Source organism: Panthera leo, chromosome C2, assembly GCF_018350215.1.
Source record: "Panthera leo isolate Ple1 chromosome C2, P.leo_Ple1_pat1.1, whole genome shotgun sequence".
Classification (NCBI taxonomy): domain Eukaryota; kingdom Metazoa; phylum Chordata; class Mammalia; order Carnivora; family Felidae; genus Panthera; species Panthera leo.
This window is the reverse complement of record NC_056687.1, coordinates 70817920-70841366: the sequence shown is the minus strand read 5'-3', so window position 1 is coordinate 70841366 and position 23447 is coordinate 70817920. Positions and strand designations below refer to the sequence as shown.

At 38.9% G+C, this 23447-nt stretch overlaps 1 protein-coding gene across 6 annotated transcripts in view; it reads left to right on the top strand.

Moving 5' to 3' along the window:
- LMLN (leishmanolysin like peptidase) overlaps nucleotides 1-23095 on the top strand; it is a 91683-nt gene extending 68588 nt beyond the window's left edge. Inside the window, exons 16-19 of one of the 6 annotated variants that reach the window (XR_006207050.1) lie at nucleotides 2199-2409; nucleotides 11558-11699; nucleotides 18591-18661; nucleotides 23015-23095. Coding sequence is in view for 4 of the 6 variants with exons in the window: in XM_042954779.1 (XP_042810713.1) it covers nucleotides 2199-2409; nucleotides 11558-11699; nucleotides 18591-18597 (360 nt within the window). In the remaining 2 variants the exon portion in view is untranslated. Of the gene's footprint in view, nucleotides 1-2198; nucleotides 2410-11535; nucleotides 15201-18590; nucleotides 18804-23014 lie in introns of those variants that run through there. The other 5 variants (XM_042954779.1, XM_042954780.1, XM_042954781.1 and 2 more) reach the window with 5 other exon arrangements.
- The last annotated feature ends 352 nt before the right edge of the window (nucleotides 23096-23447 follow it).

Below are 23447 nucleotides of genomic sequence, written 5' to 3'. Positions count from 1 at the left end.
AGTCTCAAAGTGTCTTCTGTCTTTGAAGGATACTTTACAGTCCCTCCATTTTCCAACATTGACTCTTAATCATAAACAGCTTAACACTGTTAAATTTGCTGGGGGGGGTATGTGTGGAATTTATATGCCACCCTTTTCTCTTCAGTTAAAGCTGCTAGAGGACAGGTACTGGGTCACGGACTTCTTTGGTATCCTTTTCAGCCACAAAGCACAATATTCAGTCAGTTCTCACTTAAAAGAATGATTACATTGCACTGTAGTTATGGTGGTGCTTCCTAGATGTGGGTCATTGAATGACAGACTTATGGAAGAGGTTATACTTTGTTGTCATGTGTTTTCTTGAACTTATTATAACTTAAATTTCCAAATGAGTATTACACTTAAACTTAGTTGATGATTGAGTAATTTCAAAGATGACTCCATTGTTGAAATGTACTTATGGAACTCCTCTTTTGAAATTGCCTTTAGAAAGAGTTTAGTAGCCTCCTAGGAAAATCAGTTTTAGTATTTTGCATCACACCTATATTAATTTAATGTTAACTGATTTAGTCAACTTTACCAGACTTGGTTCTGGGTAACTTTTGGTATTTCTAAAAACTATATCAACTTGCAAAGTAAAAATTTACCACCATCAAACATACTCAAAATCATACACTTGGTTTGAGGATAGGCCCAGGAGAGAAGTTCCAGAAATATTTAAAGTGAAGTAGCATAATTGGCATTAATGTGTCTTTTTATAAAACAACTGTGAAGAAGACACATTTAACATTTTTTTAAAGTTAGTTTTAATGTGTTTGCTTTTTAAAATTGACTTGGGTGTCTGGGTAGCTAAGTCAGTTGAGCAGCCGACTCTTGATTTCTGCTTAGGTCATGATCCCAGGTGAGCATGGAGCCTGCTTAAGATTCTCTTTCTCTCTCCCTTTCCCCCACTCATGCTCTCTCTCTCTAAAATAAAAAGAGAAAAAAAAATCTGATTTTATTAGTTACCCCCGCAGTCCTACCTTTAAGCACTTTTTTTTTTTAAAGTTTATTCGTTCATTTTGAGAGAGAGAGAGAACATGCACATGGGAGGGGCAGAGAGAGAGAGAATCCCAAGTAGGCACATACTGTCAGCACAGAGCTCAATGTGGGGCTCAAACTCACAAACTGTGAGATCATGACCTGAGCCCAAACCAAGATTCCGACACTTATGCAACCGACTGAGCCACTGAGGTGCCCCAAGTCCTGCCTTTGAAGATGTTACCAGTCCATATAAAATCACTATGACCATTTTTATACCTGAGCGAAGGATCTAGGATAAGGAAAAGAATAAAGAACTTTTTTACTATGTACATTTCTGTGCTGTATGCTTTTTTCTTTTTACAATGAGCATATATATTTATAATTTAAAATATATTATAAAAATTTGATTTACAAAATTTGTGACTTGGGCAGAAAATGACTTGAGTAATGGCTCTTTGACAGAGATTTAAGGTGAAGTATAATGAGAATACTAGGATCTATAGAAATGTTATTCTTTTTTTTAGGATTTTATTTTTAAAAATTTTTTATTTTGAGAGAGAGAGAGAGAGAGAGAGAGAGAGCAAGTGCAGGGGAGGGGCAGAAAGGGAGAAAGAAAATCCCGAATAAACTCTACTCCGACAGCAAAGAATCCAGCACAGGGCTCAATCCCACTGACTGAGAGATCATGACAGGAGCTGAAATCAAGAGTTGGATGCTTAACCGATTGAGGCACCCAGGCACCCCTAAGATTTTATTTATTTTAAGTAATCTCTGCACCCAATCCCAATGGTGGGACTCAAACTCACAACCCCAAGATCAAGAGTCACACACTCCACCAACTGAGCCAGCCACCACCCCTACAGAAATGTTATTCTTGATAACCTGGTTTCAGGGGTCTGTGAATCCAAATTGTATGTAAAGTTGTGTGTTATCTTGTATATGTACTGAAAAGTGTCCATAGATTTCCTCAGATTTTTTTGAAAATGCTAAACTAAAAATTTAAGAACAACTACCACAGAGTGTATTTTAGAGCCTGAATAACTTAGCGTTCTTTATATGAGATTAAAGACATCCCTATACCCCAAATTGTTTTATAGTCAGTATTTTTAGTAATGTATTTTCCTGTAGGTGAAGGAAGGCTCATATATTATATATGGAATCTAACTGATCTGATTTTTTTTTTTTCCTATTTGAAGGTTTCTTGTTCTCCCCAAGGTCTGACAGTTTGGGTTCAGAACACTTCATATTTGTGTAGTCGGGCTGGGCAGGTCCTCCCCGTCAGTATTCAGATGAATGGCTGGATTCACGATGGTAACCTGCTCTGCCCATCATGCTGGGACTTCTGTGAGCTCTGTCCTCCAGAAACAGATCCTCCAGCTGCTAACCTGACCCGAGCTCTACCACTGGGTGAGTAGTCTGTATGGGTGGAGTAAAGAGAGGGACTTCTCTTATATAATGTTGAAAATTGCCTTCAAGGAAACTCTAAAACAAGTTGAGCATCTTCTCTTCTAATTGCAGTTTTATGGGAAAGCCCCTTCCCACCATTGCTAGAAATTGAAAGTGGGTAAATGTGACACTTCTGTTCAGTAGCAAGAGTAAGGAACCTTTTGGTCTAAAGACCTTATGACTTGCAAAAAAAAAAAAAAAAAAAAAGAATTCATTCAAGATTACAAAACCTGAGGGTACCTAGGTGGCTCGGTCGGTTAAGCTACCGAGTCTTGATTTCAGCTCAGACCATAATCTCACGATTCATGGGTTTGAGCCCGGCATCAGGCTCTGTACTGACAGCATGGAGCCTACTTGGGATTTTCTCTCTCTCTCTTTGTCTGCCCCTACCCCGCTTGTTCATTCTCTCTCTCTCTCTCTCTCTCTCAAAATAAATAAACTTTAAAAAAGAAAAGAAAATGTAGGGGTGCCTGGGTGATTCAGTCTGTTAAGTGTCTGACTGGTTCAGGTCATGACCTCGTGGTTCATGAGTTGAAACCCCGCATCAGGCTCTCTGCTGTCAGCACAGAGCCAGCTTTGGATCTTCTGTATCCCTCTCTGTGCTCCTCCCCGCTCTCTCTCTCTCAAAAATAAATAAACATTAAAAAAAGGAAAATGTCCTTTAAAAAAAATTACAAAAACTGAATGTTTCAACCATTCATTTTGAAATTAAGAGTAAACAAAATTCTGTTCATTAAACACATAAAGCAATTAAATATATTTTTAGTTATACAGGCATACCTCATTTTATTCTGCTTTACTTTATTGCACTTCACAGATATATTGCATTTTTTACACATGGAAGGTTTGTGGCAGCTGTATCAGCAACTCTGCCAGCACCACTTTTCCAACAGCATTGGCTCAATTCAGGTCTCTCTGTTACACTTTGGTAATTCTCACAAAATTTGAAATTTTTAACTATTATATTTGTTATGGTGATATATGATCAGTGACCTTTGATATTACTATTATAATTTGTTATTTTGGGGCACCAGGAACCACACTCATAAGACAGTGAACTGAATTGATAAATGTGTGTGTTCTCACTGCTTCACTGGCCAATGATTCCCATTTCTCTCCATTTCCTTGGGCCTCCCTATTCTCTGAGACACAACAGTATTGAAATTAGGCCAGTTAATAACTGTACAGTGTCTTCTAAGTGTTCAAGTAAAAGGAAGAGTCACATGTCTGTCACTTTAAATCAAAAACTAGAAATGATTCAACTTAATGAAGAAGGCATGTCAAAGCTGAGATAGACCAAAAGCTAGTTGTGTCAGTTATCCAAGATGTGAATGCAAAGGAAAAGTTCTTGGAGGAAATGAAAAGTGATATTCCAATGAATACACAAATGATAAAGAAAGTGAAATAGCCTTATTGCTGATAATGGAGAAGGTCTGAGTAGTCTGCACAGAAGATCAAACCAGCCACAACATTCCCTTAAGCCAAAACCTAATCCAGAGCAAGGCCCTAACTCTTCAATTCTGTGAAGGCTGAGAGAGATGAGGAAGCTGCAGAAGAAAAGCTGGAACTTAGCAGAAGTTGGTTCATGAGGCTTAAGGAAAGAAGCCATCTCCATAACATAAAAGCATTAGGTGAAGCAGCAGGTGCTGATACAGAAGCTGTAACGAGTTATCCAGAAGATCTAGTTCAGGTAATTAATGGAAGCAGCTACACTAAACAACAGATTTTCAATGTAGACTAGACAGCCTTCTACTGGAAGAAGATGCCACCTAGGACTTTCATAGCTAGAGAAGAGAAGTCAATGCCTGGCTTCAAAGGTTCCGAGGACAGGCTGACTCTCTTATTAGTGGCTGATGAAGCTGGTGACCTGAAGTTGAATGGTGAACGAAGTGCTCATTTGCCATTCTGAAAATCCTTGGGCTCTTAAGAATCACACCAAACCTCCTCTGTCCATGCTCTGTAAGCGGAACAACAAAGCCTAGATGACAGCACATCTGTTTGCAACATGGTGTACTGAATATTTTAAGCCCACTGTTGAGATTACTGTCCAGAAAAAAAAGATTCCTTTTAAAATATTACTGCTCATTGTCAATGCACCTGGTCACCCAAGAGCTCTGAGGGAAATGGATGAGATTCATGTTGTTTTCATACCTGCTAACACAGCATCCAATCCACAGCCCACAGAGCAAGGAGTAATTTTGACTTTCGAGTCTTATTATATAAGGAATATACCTAATAAGGCTATGGCTGCCATAGATAGTGATTCCTCTGATGGATCTGAGCAAAGTAAGTGAAAACCTTCTGGGAAGGGTTCACCATTCTAGACGCCATTAAGAAAATTTGTGAGTCATGGGAAGAGGTCAAAATAGCAACATCAACAGGAGTTTGGAAGAAGTTGATTCCAACCCTCATGGATGACTTTGAGGGCTCAAGATTCCAGTGCAGGAAGGAACTGCAGATGTGGTAGAAATAGCAAGAGAACCAGAATCAGAAGTGGAGCCTGAATATGGGACTGATTGCTGCAACCTCTTGATAAAACTTGAATGGATGACAAAGAAGTTGCTTCTTATGCATGAGCAAAGAGAGTGGCTCCCTGAGGTGGAAAGTACTCCTGGTGAAGATGCTGTGAAGATTGTTGAAATGACAGCAAAGGATTTAGAATATTACCTAAACTTAGTTGAGGAAGAGCAGTGGGGTTTGAGAGAGTTGACTCCAACTTTGAAAGAAGTTCTGTGGGCAAAATGCTATCAAACAACATCACATGCTACAGAGAAATCATTTGTGAAAGGAAGAGTCAATTGATGTGGCAAATGTCATTGTTGTCATATTTTAAGAAATTGCTACAGCCACCCCAACCTTCAGCAGCCACCACCCACCACTAACCAGTCAGCAACCATCAATATCTAGGCAAGACCCTCATCAGCAAAAAAGATTACAACTTGCAGAAAGTTCGGATGATGGTTAGCATTTTTGAACAACAAAGTACTTTTAAATTAAGGTATGTACATTTTTTTAGACATAATATTGCACACTTGACAGACTATAGTGCAGTATAAATATAACTTTTATATGCACCAGGAAACAAAAACATTCATTTGACTTGCTTTATTGCATGGTTTGACTAATTGTAGTGGTCTGGGACTGAACATGCAATATCTATGAACATGCAATATGCCTGTGGTGTAACTAGGTTAGGTAAAAGAAAGGGAAAGGCACTCAAAAAGATGCTTAAAGAAGGGACTGACATACCCACAAAGAAGAGAAAAGTGCAAGGAGACACAAATATGCACAAAGATAGAAAGACTGGCTAGTAGAGACAAAGTGGTTTTCATTGAGGTATATTTTGCTCATTCTGTGAGACTCCAGAGAGTAGAATTGAGACCAACAGAATAAAGTTGCAGGGAGACAGATTCCAGTTAAATCCTTTAGATTCAAGAGAGGAATGGAAAGAACTACCTTGAGAAAAAGGCATTTCCTACTATTGAAGTGTGTAAACTGAGGCTGATGACCTATTACTAAGAGTTATAAAAGCAAAATTCTTGAGTTAGGCTTTGACCTATGATTTATGAGATTTTAATTAAATGGCTTATGTTTTTATATCAGTTTGACATTTTAGAATATGAATAATAAAGATCTCATGCACTGTTTCATTTTCTCAATTGGAGGTATTTTTTGTTTTTTTAACTTTATTTATTTTGAGGGGGCAAGAGAATGTGAGTGGGAGAGGGACAGAGGGGAAGAGAGAGAATCCCAAGCAGGCTTCACACTCACTGGGGAGCCGCATGCGGGGCTTGATCCCATGACTGTGAGACCTGAGCCGAAATCAAGAGTTGGACACTTAACCAACTGAGCTACCAGGTGCTTTATTTTATTTTATTTTATTTTATTTTATTTTATTTTATTTTATTTTATTTTATTTATTTAAATGTTTATTTTTGAGAGAGCATGAGCAGGGGAGGGGCAGAGAGAGAGGGATACACAGAATCCGAAGCAGGCTCTAGGCTCTGAGCTGTCAGCACAGAGCCTGATGTGGGGCTGGAACTCATGAACCATGAGATCATGACCTGAGCTGAAGTCGGATGCTTAACTGACTGAGCCACCCAGGTGCCCTTGGAGGTATTTTTTAAATGGAACCGTGTAGCCCTTTGCCTGTTCCTTGGTCTGATTGAAAATGGAGGGCTACATTCATTTACACTTCAAAGTTTCTCCACCTCTAAGATTTAGTTTCTTTCCCAAATCCTGGGGGCTTTCTGCAGATATGAGCTGTTAGGTAGAGAGTGAGTTTTAGGAGATTGTACTTGTGTTGGGAGTGCCTGAGACCACCTCCAGGTTTGGTGGTTCGCTAGGACTCACAGGACTCAGCCTGTAGTTGTACTTATGGCAAAGACTTGTTAAAGCAGAATCAGCAAAGGGGAAAGGGGCAATGGGGTGATGTCTGGAGGAAACCAGTTCCCAGACAGACACCAGCTTACGAGCTGGACTTTGAAGGATGGCAACCTCAAGCCTGCTATGTTATCTCTTTTCTGAACAGAACTTCAGGGAGTCTGCTGTGTTCTGCAGTGCAGTTATAATAGTACTGACATAATGAATTGTTTGAAATGACAGAAGATCATGGGTCCTTTTAATGTGGTAAATAGTACATGTAGTGCTAAATACTCTTAGGTAACTTACTTTTAATATGAAACTGGTAGGATGACCTAATTTTGTTGTTACTGTTAAATTACTATGGCTAGAATAGAAGGGTTGATAGTCCACAAGTAGGTGGTTCTGATGGAGTTCCCATCCTTAGGGCTAATGTCAGTTAACTGTAACAATCTGTCTCTATCTCATCATCCAAGAGATGAGCAAGGATTGAGCTATTAGCAGTTAGAATTGAAATAGAGAGTTATTTGTGCTGGTTCAGAGGTAAGAATCTTGGGAGTACAGTAGAAGAATGTCTAGGATTAAGAGGAAATCCAAACCAGGTCAAGGGGCTATGATAATTATTTCTTGTTCTTGGAACATGGCAAAGACAAGTGAATCTATTGAAAGGAGGTGGAGAGTCGAGATTGCAAACCACCAGCCCCTTATGCCTGCACAGTCTGCACCTGAGACTGCTTATCCTGCTCCTTCTTTATCAGTTATCCTTCTGATATAGTGTTGGTATGATGTGGTTGATTTCCCTGTTAACTTGCCCATTTCCATGAGGAAGCATGCTCAAAAGAGCATCACAACCACCAAATTTTGAAAAATGTATAAATATTACAAGGATACATTTTAGGCATTGCTTTTAAAACATATACATCACTGTTGAAATTGTAAAATATCTTGAGTTACCATATTTGCTGATGTGTTCACTGAGCATACTGAGCCTTTACAGAATATTAAACTATGTGCCAGAAACTATGGCAAACTTTATAAGAAATGTTTTTTTCAGGTAAATAGCTTGCTTCAGTTTAATACTTTTTTTTAAATGTACTTGTATGAGAAATACTATTAGAATTAACCTATGATGAAGCTTAGTAAACAAATATAAAAATGACCATCTCTAATCCTTCGGTTTTATGAAAGTATTTTTTTAGGTCTTTAAGCATGCCTTTAAAACATTAAAACTCCCAATATTCTGGAGGAAGTGTAAAAGATATTCTTCTCCCTAAATTTTTCTGATTATTGTTGTTCTCAGGTGTTAGTTCGCATAGACTTTTCTTACATTTGTAATTTCTTTTAGAATGTGAAACGCTGACCTTTTCTCTCTCCTTTAGTCATCACTTTCTAAATGCTAGAATATGATTAAATGATTGTTCTGTATTGCCTAAGATAGTTTCCATTAGTGAATATGAAAGATTTATTTCTGAATTCTTTCTAGTCTCTTCAGATTGTAAGGGTTGTTTTTGTTTCCATTTATTGAATTTTAGACACTTTGCCAAATTCTTTATGTCTACATCATTGCATTTAACCATCACAAAACCTAATGAGGTAGGAATTATCGTTTTACACATGAGAAAACTAAGGTATAAAGAGATTAAGTAATGTATTATCCATGGTCATAGCTAATAAATAATGAAGTTCAGAAAAAAAAAACCCAGATCTTATTGTCTCTAATTGATTTTGAAACCCTCTTTTTGAATCTTTTCATCTTAATTAGTATTAGCATAGAAAGTGTAGTGTTTTTGAAGAACAAATGTTCCAGAACTCCTGTTAATGTTTTAATAGCTTGTTAAATTTTAGTACCAACAGTAGATAAACAGTACCTACTTCTCCTATTTCCTTTGGGCTAAATTGAAAGTCAGGAAGTAAAGGGATATGCCTGTGTTATTAATGACTCCAGGGTCCATTTGTTAATCCAGCCAAGACCACTTTACCTGATGCTCTAGGCTACAATTTATCCAATTTATTCTGGGTTGATGGAAATGTTCCATAGTCTGCATTGTCCAGTACAGTACTCATTAGCCACATATGACTTTTGAACATGTAAGATGTGGTTAATGTTAGTGTGAAACTATTTTATTGTAATTAACTGAGATTTAAATATCACATATAGCTATGGTTGCCATATTGAATAGTGCAGTCCTACGTCAGAAGTTCTCAAAATTTAATCAGAATCATGTTAAATTGCTAGGCCTTAACTCCCAGAATTTCGGATTCAGAAGATCTGTGTTAAAGCTTGAGAATTTGCATTAAAATTTTTTTAATGTTTTTATTTATTTTTGAGATATATAGAGAGAGAGCATGAGCAGGGGAAGGGGCAGAGAGAGAGGGAGACACAGAACCCGAAGCAGACTCCAGGCTCCGAGCTGTCAGCACAGAGCCCGACTTGGGGCTTGAACTTACCACAAGATCATGACCTGAGCCAAAGTCAGACGCTTAACCAACTGAGCCACCCAGGTGCCCCCAGAATTTGCATTTTTAACAAGTTCCCAGGTGATGCTGATATTGTTGACATAAGGACTAAACTTGGAGGACTGTTGTTAGCTAAGTGGGATTTTTTTTTTTAAGATTTTACAAATACCAGCATGATTCCATTGAGGAAGAATAGAAATTCTCCATTGTTTACCTGGCTTACAGGCAGTGAAATATTTTTTTTTAAATACTTGTTCCACACTGCATAGTGCTCAGAAGAGCAAGCTTCAGTGCCTTAACTATTATCATTCTTTTCATTGTGTAGCTGAAGACAAATCTTATTTTTCTTATCTTTTAAGCAAGTCAGACTTGAAACTTGGTTGGCTGTTTATTAATTGAAATATTAGAAAGGACAACTTATTTCTAAAATAAAGTCAGGTTGACCTGGTCTCCTGGATACAATAAAAATTTTTTCCATACTTTGTGTGTGTGTGTGTGTGTGTGTGTGTGTGTGTGTGTGTGTATAACTTTTTTTTTTTTAATTTTTTAAAAGTTTTTTTATTTTGAGAGAGATAGAGTGCAAATGAGGGAGGGACAGAGAGAGGGCGAGAGAGAGGATCCCAAGCAGGCTCCACACTACCAGTGCAGAGCCCACTGTGGGGCTCAAACCCACAAAGCCATGAGATCATGACCTGGGCTGAAACCAAGAGTCAGATGCTCAACTGACTGAGCCACCCAGGAGGCCCCAAAAATGTTTTCCATTCTGAGAATTGTTTGGGGAAGTAATTTTAGCCCTGAGAATGACTCATAGCTAAATTAAAATGTATTCCTGGGGTGCCTAGGTGGCTCAGTTGGTTGAGCGTCCGACTTCAGCTCAGGTCATGATCTCGCAGTTGACGAGTTCGAGCCCTGCGTCAGGCTCTGTTCTGACAGCTCAGAGCCTGGAGCCTGCTTCAGATTCTGTCTCCCCCTCTCTCTCTGCCTCTCCCCCACTCATGCTCTGTCTCTCTCTGTCTTAAAAATAAAGATAAACATTAAAAAAATTTTTTTTTAAATGTATTCCTAGTGCCCAAAGCCCATACAATCTTCTGCCTTTCCATATCAGCCTGGGGTAATATGGATAGATGGGTAGGTATTTAGAGATCAGGGACCATATGTCCTGGTTTTCCTGGGACAGTCAATGTGCCAGTGGTCCTGGTATAATTATTAATAGCATTCCCTTGTATTAATCAGAAAGAACTATTTAGTTGGTCTAAGCAAATTTTATTTCACACTTCATAAAGTAGGCAGTCTCCACACTCAAGAGTAGAAAACTGCAAAATAAGGGAAAAGGACAGCAAGCAGGAAACAAGGAAGAAGTACTTGGCTTGAGTTGACTGCATATCTGACCATATTTGGAAAGAGCAAAGAAAAAGGAAACAAGTGTAGGTCTCGGTTGGCTTGGCAGTTGGAGATTAGCTTACTAGTTATACTGTGTTTCTGGTCAAGCAGAGGAACTCAAAAATTAACTTAAGTTTCAGTTTGCTGACATGGCACCCTGCATAGGAGTGGTTCCATCTTGGGACTAGATATTTATTTCAACACTTGTCTCAAAATGTCCTGATTTGAGGAGATAAATTATAGGGTCACCATACTTAGAAAGGACAAGGAAGAAAAGGGGAAGAAAGTCCTGCACCCCATGTCAGAATAGCCAAGATGTTAATTTACTTTCTGTGTAGCATCTTTAGCTTTGTTGGGATACTTTCTGAAGACACTTCTTTCTTTTTTCGGGTGCTGCTTTTAACCTTAATATGGTGCAGGTGCCTGGATGGCTCAGTCAGTTAAGCATCCAATCTTGGCTCAGGTCATGATCTCATGGTTGATGAGTTTGAACCCCACGTTGAGCTCTGTGCTGACAGCTCAGAGGTTGGAGCCTGCTTCAGATTCTGTGTCTCCCTGTCTCTCTGCCCATCCCCTACATACTCTCTCTCTCTCTCTCTCTCTCTCTCTCTCAAATAAATAAACATTTAAAAAAATTAACAAAAAAGTAACCTTGATATGGTGGTTATATCATTTTTTCTTCCTGCATAAAATATTTCATTCTTTTTCCATAAATGTAAGAAAATGACTTTGCATATCTAGGTTTCAGGAAGTCATTCTTGATTCTCCTCCCAAAGGTGGTCCTTATTCACCTTTCAATAATCACCTATATTCATCTGTTAATTTTTACGTGGTATGATTTATTCCAAAAATGTCTCCAGAAAGTCAATTTCTTGTTTTCAACCCTAGATCTCTGTTCCCGTTCCTCTAGCCTGGTGGTCACCCTCTGGCTTCTGCTGGGCAATCTATTTCCTCTGCTGGCTGGATTTCTTCTATGTGTATGGCACTAGGAAAAGTGAATTCTCAAGACATTCCTTTGTGTCATGTTCTTCTGAACAAAGCACAAAATCTGGGTGAGTGCCAACCTATGCAGATGGCAGAAGTGGCATTCCTGACTTTGGCTTGGAAGCGTTGACTACAATAAGACCTTGAAGCAGAGCTTCACAGCAGTCACTCTTCATCAGCAACCCAACAGCCTCAGAGTTTGGAGGAGGAGAAGGAATTCCAAGTCACCATGTCTCTATTTTTCAGCATATATAACCTGCCTGAAGTTTTCCTTTGAAAATGGGATAATTGGTGAAATTTTCAGAGTGATTACATACCTCAGCATTTTCATTAACCTAAAATGATGGGAAAGTTCATCAATACTGCAGTAACTTTTTTTAAAAAGCTAATTATTACAAAATTATAAATTGTGGATCCTGTCCTCACAAGTATAAATTGTCCTTTGAGTTATAGACAGTAATTGAATTGGGTTTCTACATCACTATTATACCTATATTGAGTTTAATAGCTGTGCTTGGTACACTTAAATCATTGTTCTCATAGTTCTCAAAAGTTTTTTTAAATTATAATTTGCTAAATCTTATGATTTAACCATGCTTGCCTTTTCAAACCAGCTGTGTGGCAGTTTACTACTGAACTATTACATGTTGGTAGCCCTTCCAGTGTATTCTCCAGTAATTTAATAATGACTTGAAAAACTGTGGGAGCAGAGAGAGAAAAATACTCTGCCCTGTAAAAACATTGAAGACATGCAAGCAAACAGAAGAAAACATAATTGTATGTTTTTCAGAAAACAGTTATGACAGCTGTAATCCAACAAAAATAGAACTATTCCTTTCAGGTGGGCTTAGAAATTGTTAACAGAAGAATTCTTACTATCTGAAAATTATTTTATATGTAAGAAGAAAAATGTAAGTCAAAACAGATGATTTGAATTGTTTACTAATAGCAAAGTGTAGGTTTGCTATAGGGCCTATTCAGTAGGGCTCACTTTACCCACAACATAAAGCTCAGTCCGCAGAAGTCAGAAAATTGCCTGTGCTTTGAAATGAGGTGATGTTCTTTACCTCCTGCTTTATATTCTCATCCTCAGAAGTAATTCTGCTCTGGTACTAGAGCTTATCAACCCTTCTTAGTAATTCCAGTTTGAAATTTTTTAATGATGAGTAATGCACAGTTTGTCTCCAAAGCTACTGAAGTCCTGCAGCATTATAAACATAACTCCTGGACAAATTCATTCATTCATTCATTCATTCATTCATCCATCCATCCATCCATCCATCCATCCATCTATCTATCCATCCATCCATCCATTCATTCATTCACCCTTAATTTAGCATATAGTTATTGAGCACTGCATTTAAGAAATTGTGCTAAGTGAGCAAGCAGTATAATTACTAAAAAATAATTCCAACTGACCATTTGGTACTGGAGCCAAAGTGCAGCCCCAGCATAAAGAAAGTCAACTTTTGTTTTTCAACGCATTAATTTTGAATATGTATTTGCATACAGTTTTAAATTGAAGGTATTTGTCATTGTAAAGTGCTGGGGGTCTCTAGCACAGCTGACTTCAGCTAAAAAGAAACTAATAGTAATGGTGTCAGGCCAGTGCTCAGTTTTCTGCCTTTGTCACACATACTTTAAAGGTCAGAAAAAAGCATAGAGTATATTTTTAAAGAAAATTATAAAACTCTCAACTTATATGTCTATTGTGATTATGAATCATCTGCAAAGGTGTATAAAGAATTTCACCAAAAATACGATGATGAATAGATTTGAGAATTCACAGTGGTAGGTTCGATTATATTTTGACTGTTGTGTAGTAATGCCATTTAGGTAGTATTCTTTCCAAGCATGGTGCTTTTTATACTTGAAATATATTTTTGCTTTATTTTTTATTGATATAATTATATTTGCACTAATAACTTTCTGGAGAAAATATTATAGATGACATTTTTTCTATATATATTTATTAAGCTTGGAATCTGATCCCCTAGTGTTTTCTCTGCACAAATAAGGAAATTGCTAAAGTGTGAGGCTAAAAAATCTTGAGCTTCTGAGGGTAACTAACTCCTCTGGTGTCTTCCTTCCTCTTCAATAAGTCTCGAGAATAGTTGCTAATCACTGATTCTTCATAGTGTACTCCATGAAGATTTAGAAAGCCACTGAACCTGTAAGAAGCGTTAAGAGGCTCATTTGAGTCACTTAGAATATGTCAGTATTCTAAAAACAGACTTAGAATCTGAGATTTCAGTGCAGAATTAGTGGGCTAGACTTCTACTTTGAACTGAAGAATTTGAAATGGTTTAAATGTTAGTATCCTTTGGCAGGATGCCCTTTATGCTAACAGAAGCAGTTCACTGAGGAGGAGACTAGCAGACTGCAACTATTGTGGAAGCCAGCTGGGTCACGGAAGGAGAATGAAGAGTAGCTGATTTGGGGATAGTAGACTGGAGTCCTTTCTGACTCAAAACGTGTGGAGTGCATATAAAAACTGACTAGACTACCTCAGTTTTCAGTTCAGATTTAGGTTCATTTTGATAGTATTAAGATCCTAAATGTCAAAAATATCAAGTGAATTTGTCTCTCAGGTTTTTAAGAACAGAATTTACAGGAAGGCAGCAAAAGCCATGTCAGCAGACTTGAGCTGACAGCTTTAAAGAAACTGGCAAGCAGTTAGGGTTGTCTTAATATAGACCCCTCTAATATTCTCCTGAAGAGCATCCTTTTTCCTTACTTATTTCTTAAGAATATTTGTTTGTTAAAACCAAATAGGCATTCTTCAAATGTTATGAAATGTTATGCTTGAAATTAGTTTCAGCCTAGTATGTTGGCTTAAGAGTTTATCAATATTTGAAGATGAGAAACAAATTAATGAAGTTTAAATGGCTTAGGAAGATACATAAGTATGTCTGAGTATTCCATAAAAATTTATCAATATTCTCCTCAATATTAGAAGACTTACTGATTGAGACCAACTGTAAAATGACTAGCTGCTTTCTCAGAATCTTTCTAGCTCTAATATTCTATGACTAACACTCATCCAGACTCGGTAGGTCACTGCTGGCTCTGATCTGCCTCCTGGAGTATGCCAGTTTGCACATCATGTTCATCACAGTGTCTTGTGCTCAAGGCCTTAGCGCTGTGCATGTCCTTGGACACCAAACGGAGAGAGAAGGGCCATCTCTGAGGGCACTTGAGCAGTCCTGGTGGAGGAGGTGGACTTCAGTCACAGACCCGCAAACCCAGTGCATAGTGAGCACTTAGTCATCCATGCCATGTCCTTGCAGCCCAGGAAGATGAATATAGTTTAATAAAGTCTCTGCTATTCATTCTGAAGAAAGAATTTACCTGAAAATATGACTCCTTTTTTTTTTTTTTTTTTTTATGTTCAGTCAAGATTGGGGAAGAAGTGGTAAATTATTTTATGTTTACATTTTTGATAAATAGAAGATTTAAGAACTAATCTTTATTTGTGTCATTGAACTTTAAGTGTAATGTATTCCTTAGTAAAAAAAAAAAAAAACACTTTAATAAAAATGGAAACTAATCTGCATCTTGTCTTATCAAGTTTTTAAAACCTGGATGAAGAACACAAACAAGGCATGCACTCTATTTGGGGAAGATGAGATGTTTATTATGAAGTAATTCAGTTTCTACTTTAACTGGAGTAGAATTTTCCTACTTAAAGAATGGGGAAAGGTCTTATGTAAAGCTATAGGGAGGAGCTCTCCTCAGATAGTTATGAAGGAAAGAGAGCAGTCTAAAACAATTCAGGGCAGGCTCTTCTGGCTGCAGATTATTCTAGTCCCTTTTGTTTTATGCTGTGGGCCAGAAGTCTCATTGCATGACCACCCTGGCACATTCAAGTACCACACTCTGTGCAGTATCACCAAGTAGATTATAGCTGTAGTCATGGAGTGGGATTCTTCATAACTGGAATGTAGTTCAAGAGAGGATATCCCAGACATGCCTTCACCTTGTGCACTTGGAGCCATTCTGTTCTGGGGTGTGGAACCAAGCACTTTGTGAAATTGATCAAACGTAGCTTTTGTGACTTAATTGCTGAGATGTTTGTGGCGAATTTTAATAGCAATATTTAGATTTTTAAAGTTATAAATATTTTATATACGTAGCTAAAACTATATATGAGAAGGGGCACCTTGGTGGCTCAGTCAGTTAAGCATCCGACTTCAGCTCAGGTCATGATCTCATGGTTCATAAGTTTGAGCCCCGTTTCAGGCTCTGTGCTGACAGCTCGGAGCCTGGAGTCTGTTTCAGATTCTGTGTGTCCCTCTTTCTTTCTCCTCCCCCGCTCATGCTCTGTCTCTCTCTACTCAAAAATAAATAAACGTTAAAAAAAAAATTTTTTTTAAAGACTCAGTTTTTAAATTACTGAACACAATTAGTAGAAATAATTCATAGTTCTACCATTCTTAAAAATATTATAGAGAGAAGTAAAAATGGTCCTGCTTCCTCTGGCCCTTCCGTTTCTATCCCCCGCCATCCCCAGGGGTAATCTAGAGGGCCTCAGTTTGGTACATATCTGTTGTTAAAAAACAAAATCCAACCGAGTAAATTTGAAGATCTAATTGGCTTTATTCAAAGATTCATGAATCAGGCAACATCCCCTCTAGCAAATAAAAAGGAGCTCCAAGAAGCTGTATAAAAGGGAAGGCTTCTATAGGCAGAACAGGGTGGAAAAGGAAGTGTCTAGCACAGAGTTTCAGGCAAGGTCACTATGCTTTGGGGAAAGATGGGAGTCTGTCAGGTAGATTACCTCACTAGTGCTGACCAGGTAATTCCAGATTGACTAGCTGAAGGTTACAGTCCTGGGAGAGGTTGAAACTGCAATTAGATTAGGTTGATTTAAGCCTGATTTGCTGACATGGGGTTTAGTACAAAATACTCCATTTGGGGGTGCTTGTTTCTTTTCTAACACTTTTCAAACTTTACTATTATATATATACATAAATACAGGATTAAGTACACAATTATTAAAAATAAAAATGGTATTCCTCTACTCATATTGTTTAGTATCTTATATTTACTGCTTGCAGGTTCAACATAATCATCTTTCCAGGTCTGTAAACTTAGATTTACCTCATAGTTTGTAATGAGTCTATGGTACTTCATTATGAATATGGCATCATTTATTCCCCTACTGATGGGCATTTATGTTATTTCCAGTTCAACAGTTCAACTATATCTTTTTCTGGTTCTTTTAATTTTTACATTTTATCCTTTAATATAGCAGGAATTAATTTTGACACTTAGCCTGAGGAAGTATTCTAACTTAGTTTTTTTCAAGTAGTTCAATTCTAGTGTCGTTTATTAAACCAATAGGAACAGATTTTTTTTTTAAGTTTATTTGGAGAGAGAGCTTAAGGGAGGGAGGGAGGGAGGGGGGAGAGAGAGAAAGAGACAGAGAGAGAGAGAGAGAGAGAGAGAATGAATGAGCAAGGGAGGGGTAGAGAGAGAGGGAGAGAATCCCAACCAGGCTCCGCATTGTCCGCGCAGAGCCCAAAATGGTGTTGAAACCTACAAACTGTGAGATCATGACCTGAGCCAAAATCAAGAGTCAGATGCTTAACCAGCTGAGTCACACAGGTGCCCCAGAAACAGATTTTTGAAGGGTCATAGAAGACATTTCCCTAGAAAAGCAAGCAAGATGGCCCAATGCCAAAAAAGAGTTCAAATATAAAAACCCCAAATTCAATTCTTCCCAGAAATTATCCCCCTTCTTTCCCAGGTTCACATATGCTTTCTCATCATCAGAAAAGCAGTATGGTTTTAAGGTTGTCCTAATCCTAGAGCACCTGGGTGACTCAGTCAATTAAGTGTCTGACTCCTGATTTCAGCTCAGGTCATGATCTCTTGGTTTGTGGGTTCAAGCCCCACATCAGGCTCTGTGCTAATAGTGTGGAGTCTGGTTGGGATTCTGTCTCCCTGTCTCTCTCTGACCCTCCCCCACTCACTACTTCTCTCTCTCTCTCTCAAAAATAAATAAATAAACATTTAAAAAAAAAAAAAAAAAACTTGGCCTAATCCTATGGGGCTGTATGCTTCAGCTCTGCCTTGGCTCCCTGTGTTAGTAGTTAAACTGGATTAAAGGACCAACTCTGTGAATTATCCACTGCTATGTACTGGGTGATTCTTTTTTTTTTTTAATTTTTTTAATGTTTATTTTTGAGAGAGAGACAGAGCATGAACGGGGAAGGGAGGGGGGGGGGAGATGCAGAATCTGAAGCAGGCTCTGGGCTCTATGCTGACAGCTCAGAGCCCGACATGGGGCTCGAATCCACAAACTGCGAGATCATGACCTGAGCTGAAGTTGGACACTCGACCCACTGAGCCACCCAGCTGCCCCTGTACTGGGTGATTCTTTACACATGCTCTGAATGCCTAGCTGGCTTCCCCTGACAGCATATCTGGAAGACAGAGACAAAGAAAACATGAACAAGAAAGACAATTTGAATACACTATCCACCAATGCAGAGAAGATTTTGTGTGTGAATCAGTATGTTTGTGAATTTTGGGGAGTCAACATAAGGTGTGTTAAAAAGAAAACCACAGGCCGAAAATGGTGCCTCTTGAGCTAGGCCAAGTCACTAAACCAGAGCTTAATATCTAACCTAATTGCAGTTCCAACCTCCCCCAGAAATGTTAAGTTTTAACTGGTCAGTCAAGAATTTTCCAAAAAGCACTACTAGGTAATCTGCTGTCTAGGCCTTCTCTATCCCCCAAAGGAAGATGAGGTAATCTGCATAATAAGACCTGCCCTTTTCCTTCAGAAGGCCAGTTTGCCTAATACAGTCCTTTCTTTTCTTCTGCTAATAATTTTCCTTCCTATGAACTCTCCTCTACTTGTTAGATGGGATGCTGCCAGATTCATGAATTGCTTAATAAAGCCAATTAGATCCTCAATTTTACTCATTTGAATTTTTTTTTTTTAACAGGTGGTAAGTAAGAGCAAAGGCTTTGGCAACAGAGAGATCTGGGTCCCAATACTACTGACTTTAAGACTTTGGTACGTTATTTATGGCTAGGAGTCCTTCTCTATAAACTGTAGCTTGAAAAAATTTTATCTTTCTTTCAATGGAGTTAATAGCCACCATTCTAAAGTAGGGAAAATGTTCGTTAAAGATTTATTAGGGTTCAGTTACAGGAAGCAGAATCCATTTTTAAGCTGAGAGTGATTTCATACAGGATGAGTGTTTACAATACACTTGGAAAAGCTGGAGAAGGGGGCTTTGTGCTGGCCCTGAAAGAATGTCTCCAGAATGGGGTGCCTTGGTGGCTCAGTCAGTTGAGTGTCTGACTTCGGCTCAGGTCATGATCTCACGGTTCATGAGTTCGAGCCCTGCATCGGGCTCTGTGCTGACAGCTCAGAGCCTGGAGCCTGCTTCAGATTCTGCATCTCCCTCTCTCTCTCTCTGCCCCTCTCCCACTTGCTCTCTCTCTCTCAAAAATAAATAAAAGCATTAAAAAAAAATTAAAAAAAAAAAAAAAAGAATGTCTTCCAGAACAACCCTGTAGAACTTGGCTCCATCAGAACTGCTGTCTCTTCCACAAAGAAGGGAAGGTGAATCAGGAAACTGATTTTCTGACTGCAGCTGCAGTGACTTTCTCCTGACTGTCATGCACAGTGCTAGTGACCAGGTCCTAGAGTGCTGCTGAAGAACACCCCACATCTCCATTATAAACTTCTTGCAGAAAATAGCCAGGCATTGAAAGATGACCTCTGCCTTCCCAACCCTACAAGAGTGACTCTAGATGATGGAGCCTAATTCATATGCAAAACTTCACTGTACGGATGTCCATCACAAAAGGAACTCAGGTCAAAACTACAAAGAAGAGAGGAGCCTGGGTGACTCAGTCAGTTAAGTGTCTGACTCTTGACTGTGGATCAGGTCATGATCTCACAGTTTGTGAGTTAGAGCCCTACGTTGGGCTCTGTGCTGACAGTGCAGAGCCTGCTAGGGATTCTCTCTCCCTTTCTCTCTGCCCTTCCCCCGCTCAAGCTTTGTCTGTCTGTCTGTCTCTATTTCTCTCAAATAAATACATTAAAGAAACTAAAAAAAATTTAAAAAACAGAAAAGAACTTTCCATCCTGTAGCCTAATTCAAATTGTGGGAGTTTTGTGCATTCAGAAATTTGTATGCAAAAATTGTCTATATGCACATATGTAAATAAGGGCATAGTGATTAATTGTTAAATACTTAGAAGAATTATTTTTTTAACGTTTATTTATTTTTCAGAAAGAGAGCATGAGTGGGGCAGGGCAGAGAGAGAGGGAGACACAGAATCTGAAATAGGCTCAAGGCTCTGAGCTGTCAGCACAGAGCCTGATGTGGGGCTGGAACTCATGAACCACAAGATCATGACCTGAGCTGAAGTTGGACGCTTAACCAACTGAGCCACCCAGGCGCCCCTTAGAAGCATTATTAGAACCGGGGCAGGGAGCATGCCCTTACTGCCCCCCATCCACCCACACTTGGCAAATTAAATTCTATCTCAAGTCTCAGCCCAGGCATCACCTGTTGCAGAAAGCCTTTCCCTGGCCTTTAGACTTCCACACCTTAGTGTAGGATTCAGGCTTCTCCTTCTCTGCTCCCTGGTATGGTATGGTAATCATAAATCATATTAAAATGTGAATACAGGGGGAATGGAGAGTTATTATTTAATGGGTACAAAGTTTCAGTTTGAGATGGTAAAAGAGGTTCTCGAGATGGATGATGGTGATGGTTGCACAACAATGTGAATGTGCTTAATGCCACTAAACTATATACTTAAAATAGTTGAATGGTAAATTTTATGTTATGTATATTTTACATCAATAAAAAATAAAAAGTAAAAGTAAACGTGAATACATACAGGTGAATTGCCCTCTAGTGGAGTAAATTACTCATTTCTCCACACAATCACCAAAAGTGAATGTTATCTAAAAATTTTTTTGGAACAATAGGGGATTTGCTGTATTGATTGGCATTTTTTGGTTGCTTATAAAGTTGACCTTTTTTTTCCCCACATGTTGATTAGTCATCTGTATTTCTTCTTTTGACATGCACATTCAATTTTGGCCATTTTTCCCCAAGAGGTATTTGCCTTTTTTCTTACTGATGAAAGTAAGTGCATTATGTGTGTTAGGAATGGAAACCCTTAGCCTATCATTGACATTTGCTTTTAGAGATTCCCTTTTTTGGGAGCGACTCAGCCCTGGCCCCAATCACTCCAGTATCCCCTTGCTATACCTTCTGTACCCCACAGAGCTCTATCCACTGTGCCACATTTTCTATCACAGTGATTTCAAAGTAGGGGGTTTGAACAGTTCTTTAAAGGTCTTCCCTTGCTTCTCATTTCACCCTAGAGAAGAATGTGGAAAATCAGAGTAAATTTGAGGTAAGATTAACAATTTGCACTTCTCCTTCTCCTCCCCTTTCCTCAACCTCACAATTCCTGGCATTCCAGACCAGCCTTCCCTTATACCTCCAAGTGGAAGTGTTCCTTCCTGATTTTAGAAATGTAATCATAAAAGAGGCCTGGACTGTTAGTGTTGGGTAGGTGGGAGGATGTAGGGAGGAGACTTGGCTTCACATCCCATTATTGGCAAATACCCTCATCTGAAAGAGGAGGCTGATTTTCCAATCTCATGGGTTTGTGAAAGGAAAGGACTGATTGAGATAATATATGTAAAACAGTATAGTGTCTGGCATATAATAGCTATTATTGTCAGTATTGTATTATTCCGATGATGATGTTGATGTTGGTGATGGTCCTCACTATCTTGCCAGACCATTGTAAATGAGACATGCAAAAGGAAAACAGCATGAGTAATAAAGCACAGAATAAAAAAAATGACACACCTGCACCCATACACTCATATCCCCTCAACTTGGGGATTTTGTTCTCTATAATGTACTTTTAAGTAGGATATAGGATGAGTACATGAAACATGATCAAACAGTCCCAGAACACACAGTTTAGATGACAAGATTATATTCATACAGTTTAGATGACAAGATTATATTCATCTTTCCTGTGGCTCTTTATGCCTCATTGTTCTCCTTCATCACTCAGTCCCTCTGAGATAACTCTCTGAGGCAGTTAGCCCCTTTGCTTTCCAAACCTTTGTATATTTGTACTTCTCTTTCCTCTGTGCAGTTTTCTTTGTTTGGGTTTTGCTTTTCTCTTCGTGCATTCTGTTTCTTATGCATCGTGCTCTCTCTTTTCCATGTCCTCCTTCACCCCTCCCCCCTCCATTTTCTTTCCTCTCTCATCCTCTCTTCCTGCAGGTCTCTGTGTGGGATCTTGTTACCTTGTGCTCTTCACTTCTGCATCCCTGTAATGATGTTGCCTCCGTCAGTGCATTTGTTTTAATGCCCAGCTTCTCATAGATCACAGTGGACACCAGGGTCATGTCACCAGAGTTCTCAAAAATTCCCTGGTTAAAAACGAGGCAGATGCCAGTGTCGGAGGAAGGACAGAGATAGTACATATATAGTCAAATTTAGAAGACAGCAAAGAATAGACTGAAGGAGGTGGAACAAACAACCCCTCCAAAGTCGCCAGTCTTCTGCCCACAGTGAAGACCAGGAATACACTCCGCCCATCAGCCCCTCCATTGTCCTTCCCTCCCTTTATCTACCTTTAGGTCTCATGTCCCCCATTTCATTCTACTCCAGTGGGTCTTAAGGTATGGTCCCTAGACCAGCAGCACTCATTAGAAGTGCACATTCTTGGGTCCTACCTCAGACCAACTGAATCAGAAACTTCAGGGGTGGAACCCTGCAATCTGTGTTCTGACAAAGTCTTCTGAGTGATGCTGTGGCAAACTCAAGTTTGCAAACTTCTGCCCTAAACTGTCTTGTGCTTTTTACAAACATCCACCTGATAAAAGTCCTAACTCTGAATGAACTTAATTATCTAGGCCTTACCTGCACCTGGGCAGCTGAGCCCTGCTGGAGAAAAGCACTCAGCTGGGTATTAATTGGTGTAATTGTAAACTCAGTCACTATCCTCAGTGGGATTCTGCCCAGCAATCCTCTTTCTCTAATCACTTACTCTTCTGCTCTTAGGGTTGCCAGAATTAGCAAACAAACAAACAAACGAAAACAGAATGCCCAGTCAGATGTGAATTATAGATAAATATACACTAAAAAATTGTTTGTTGCTTATCTGAAATTAATTTGAGCATCCTATATTTTTATTTGCTAAATCTGGCAACCCTAACTAGGAGATAAATATAGTCAGCAGGCAGGCAGTGGGGAAGAGAAGCCCAATCTAAGGTAGAAGAGAGCAAGCACAAGCTGGACCCTAAAAATGAAATAAAACCGTGACAGTCTTTGTTGCCTCCAACCTTGACGGTGTTATTATCCTGCAGAAGCTGGGACCCTTATCAGAGAGCTAAACACACACACCTGGCCCAGGAGTCGGAGATGCTGGAGGAGGACTCAGGGGAAGCTGGAGCAGTCGTAGGCCTGACTGCATCTTCACAGCAGCAAGGTGAGCCAGCCAATAGATGACAATGTGTGTAAGCTACAAAAATGGCTGTTACTTCACTTCTGCCCTCAGTCTCTAGGATCTCTGCCACAAGAATCTCTCATGGATCTTCTAACACACACAGAAGGGAATTTTGGGAAAAGTAGCTCAAGCTAAGCCAAGGTGACACAGTATAATCTACCACACTCATTCTCCATTTTATTTTATTTATTTTTTATTTTTTAATTAATTTTAATTAATTAATTAATTTATTTATTTATATTTTAGAGAGAGTATGAGCAGGGGAGAGGGGTAGAAAGAGAGAGATCTCAAGC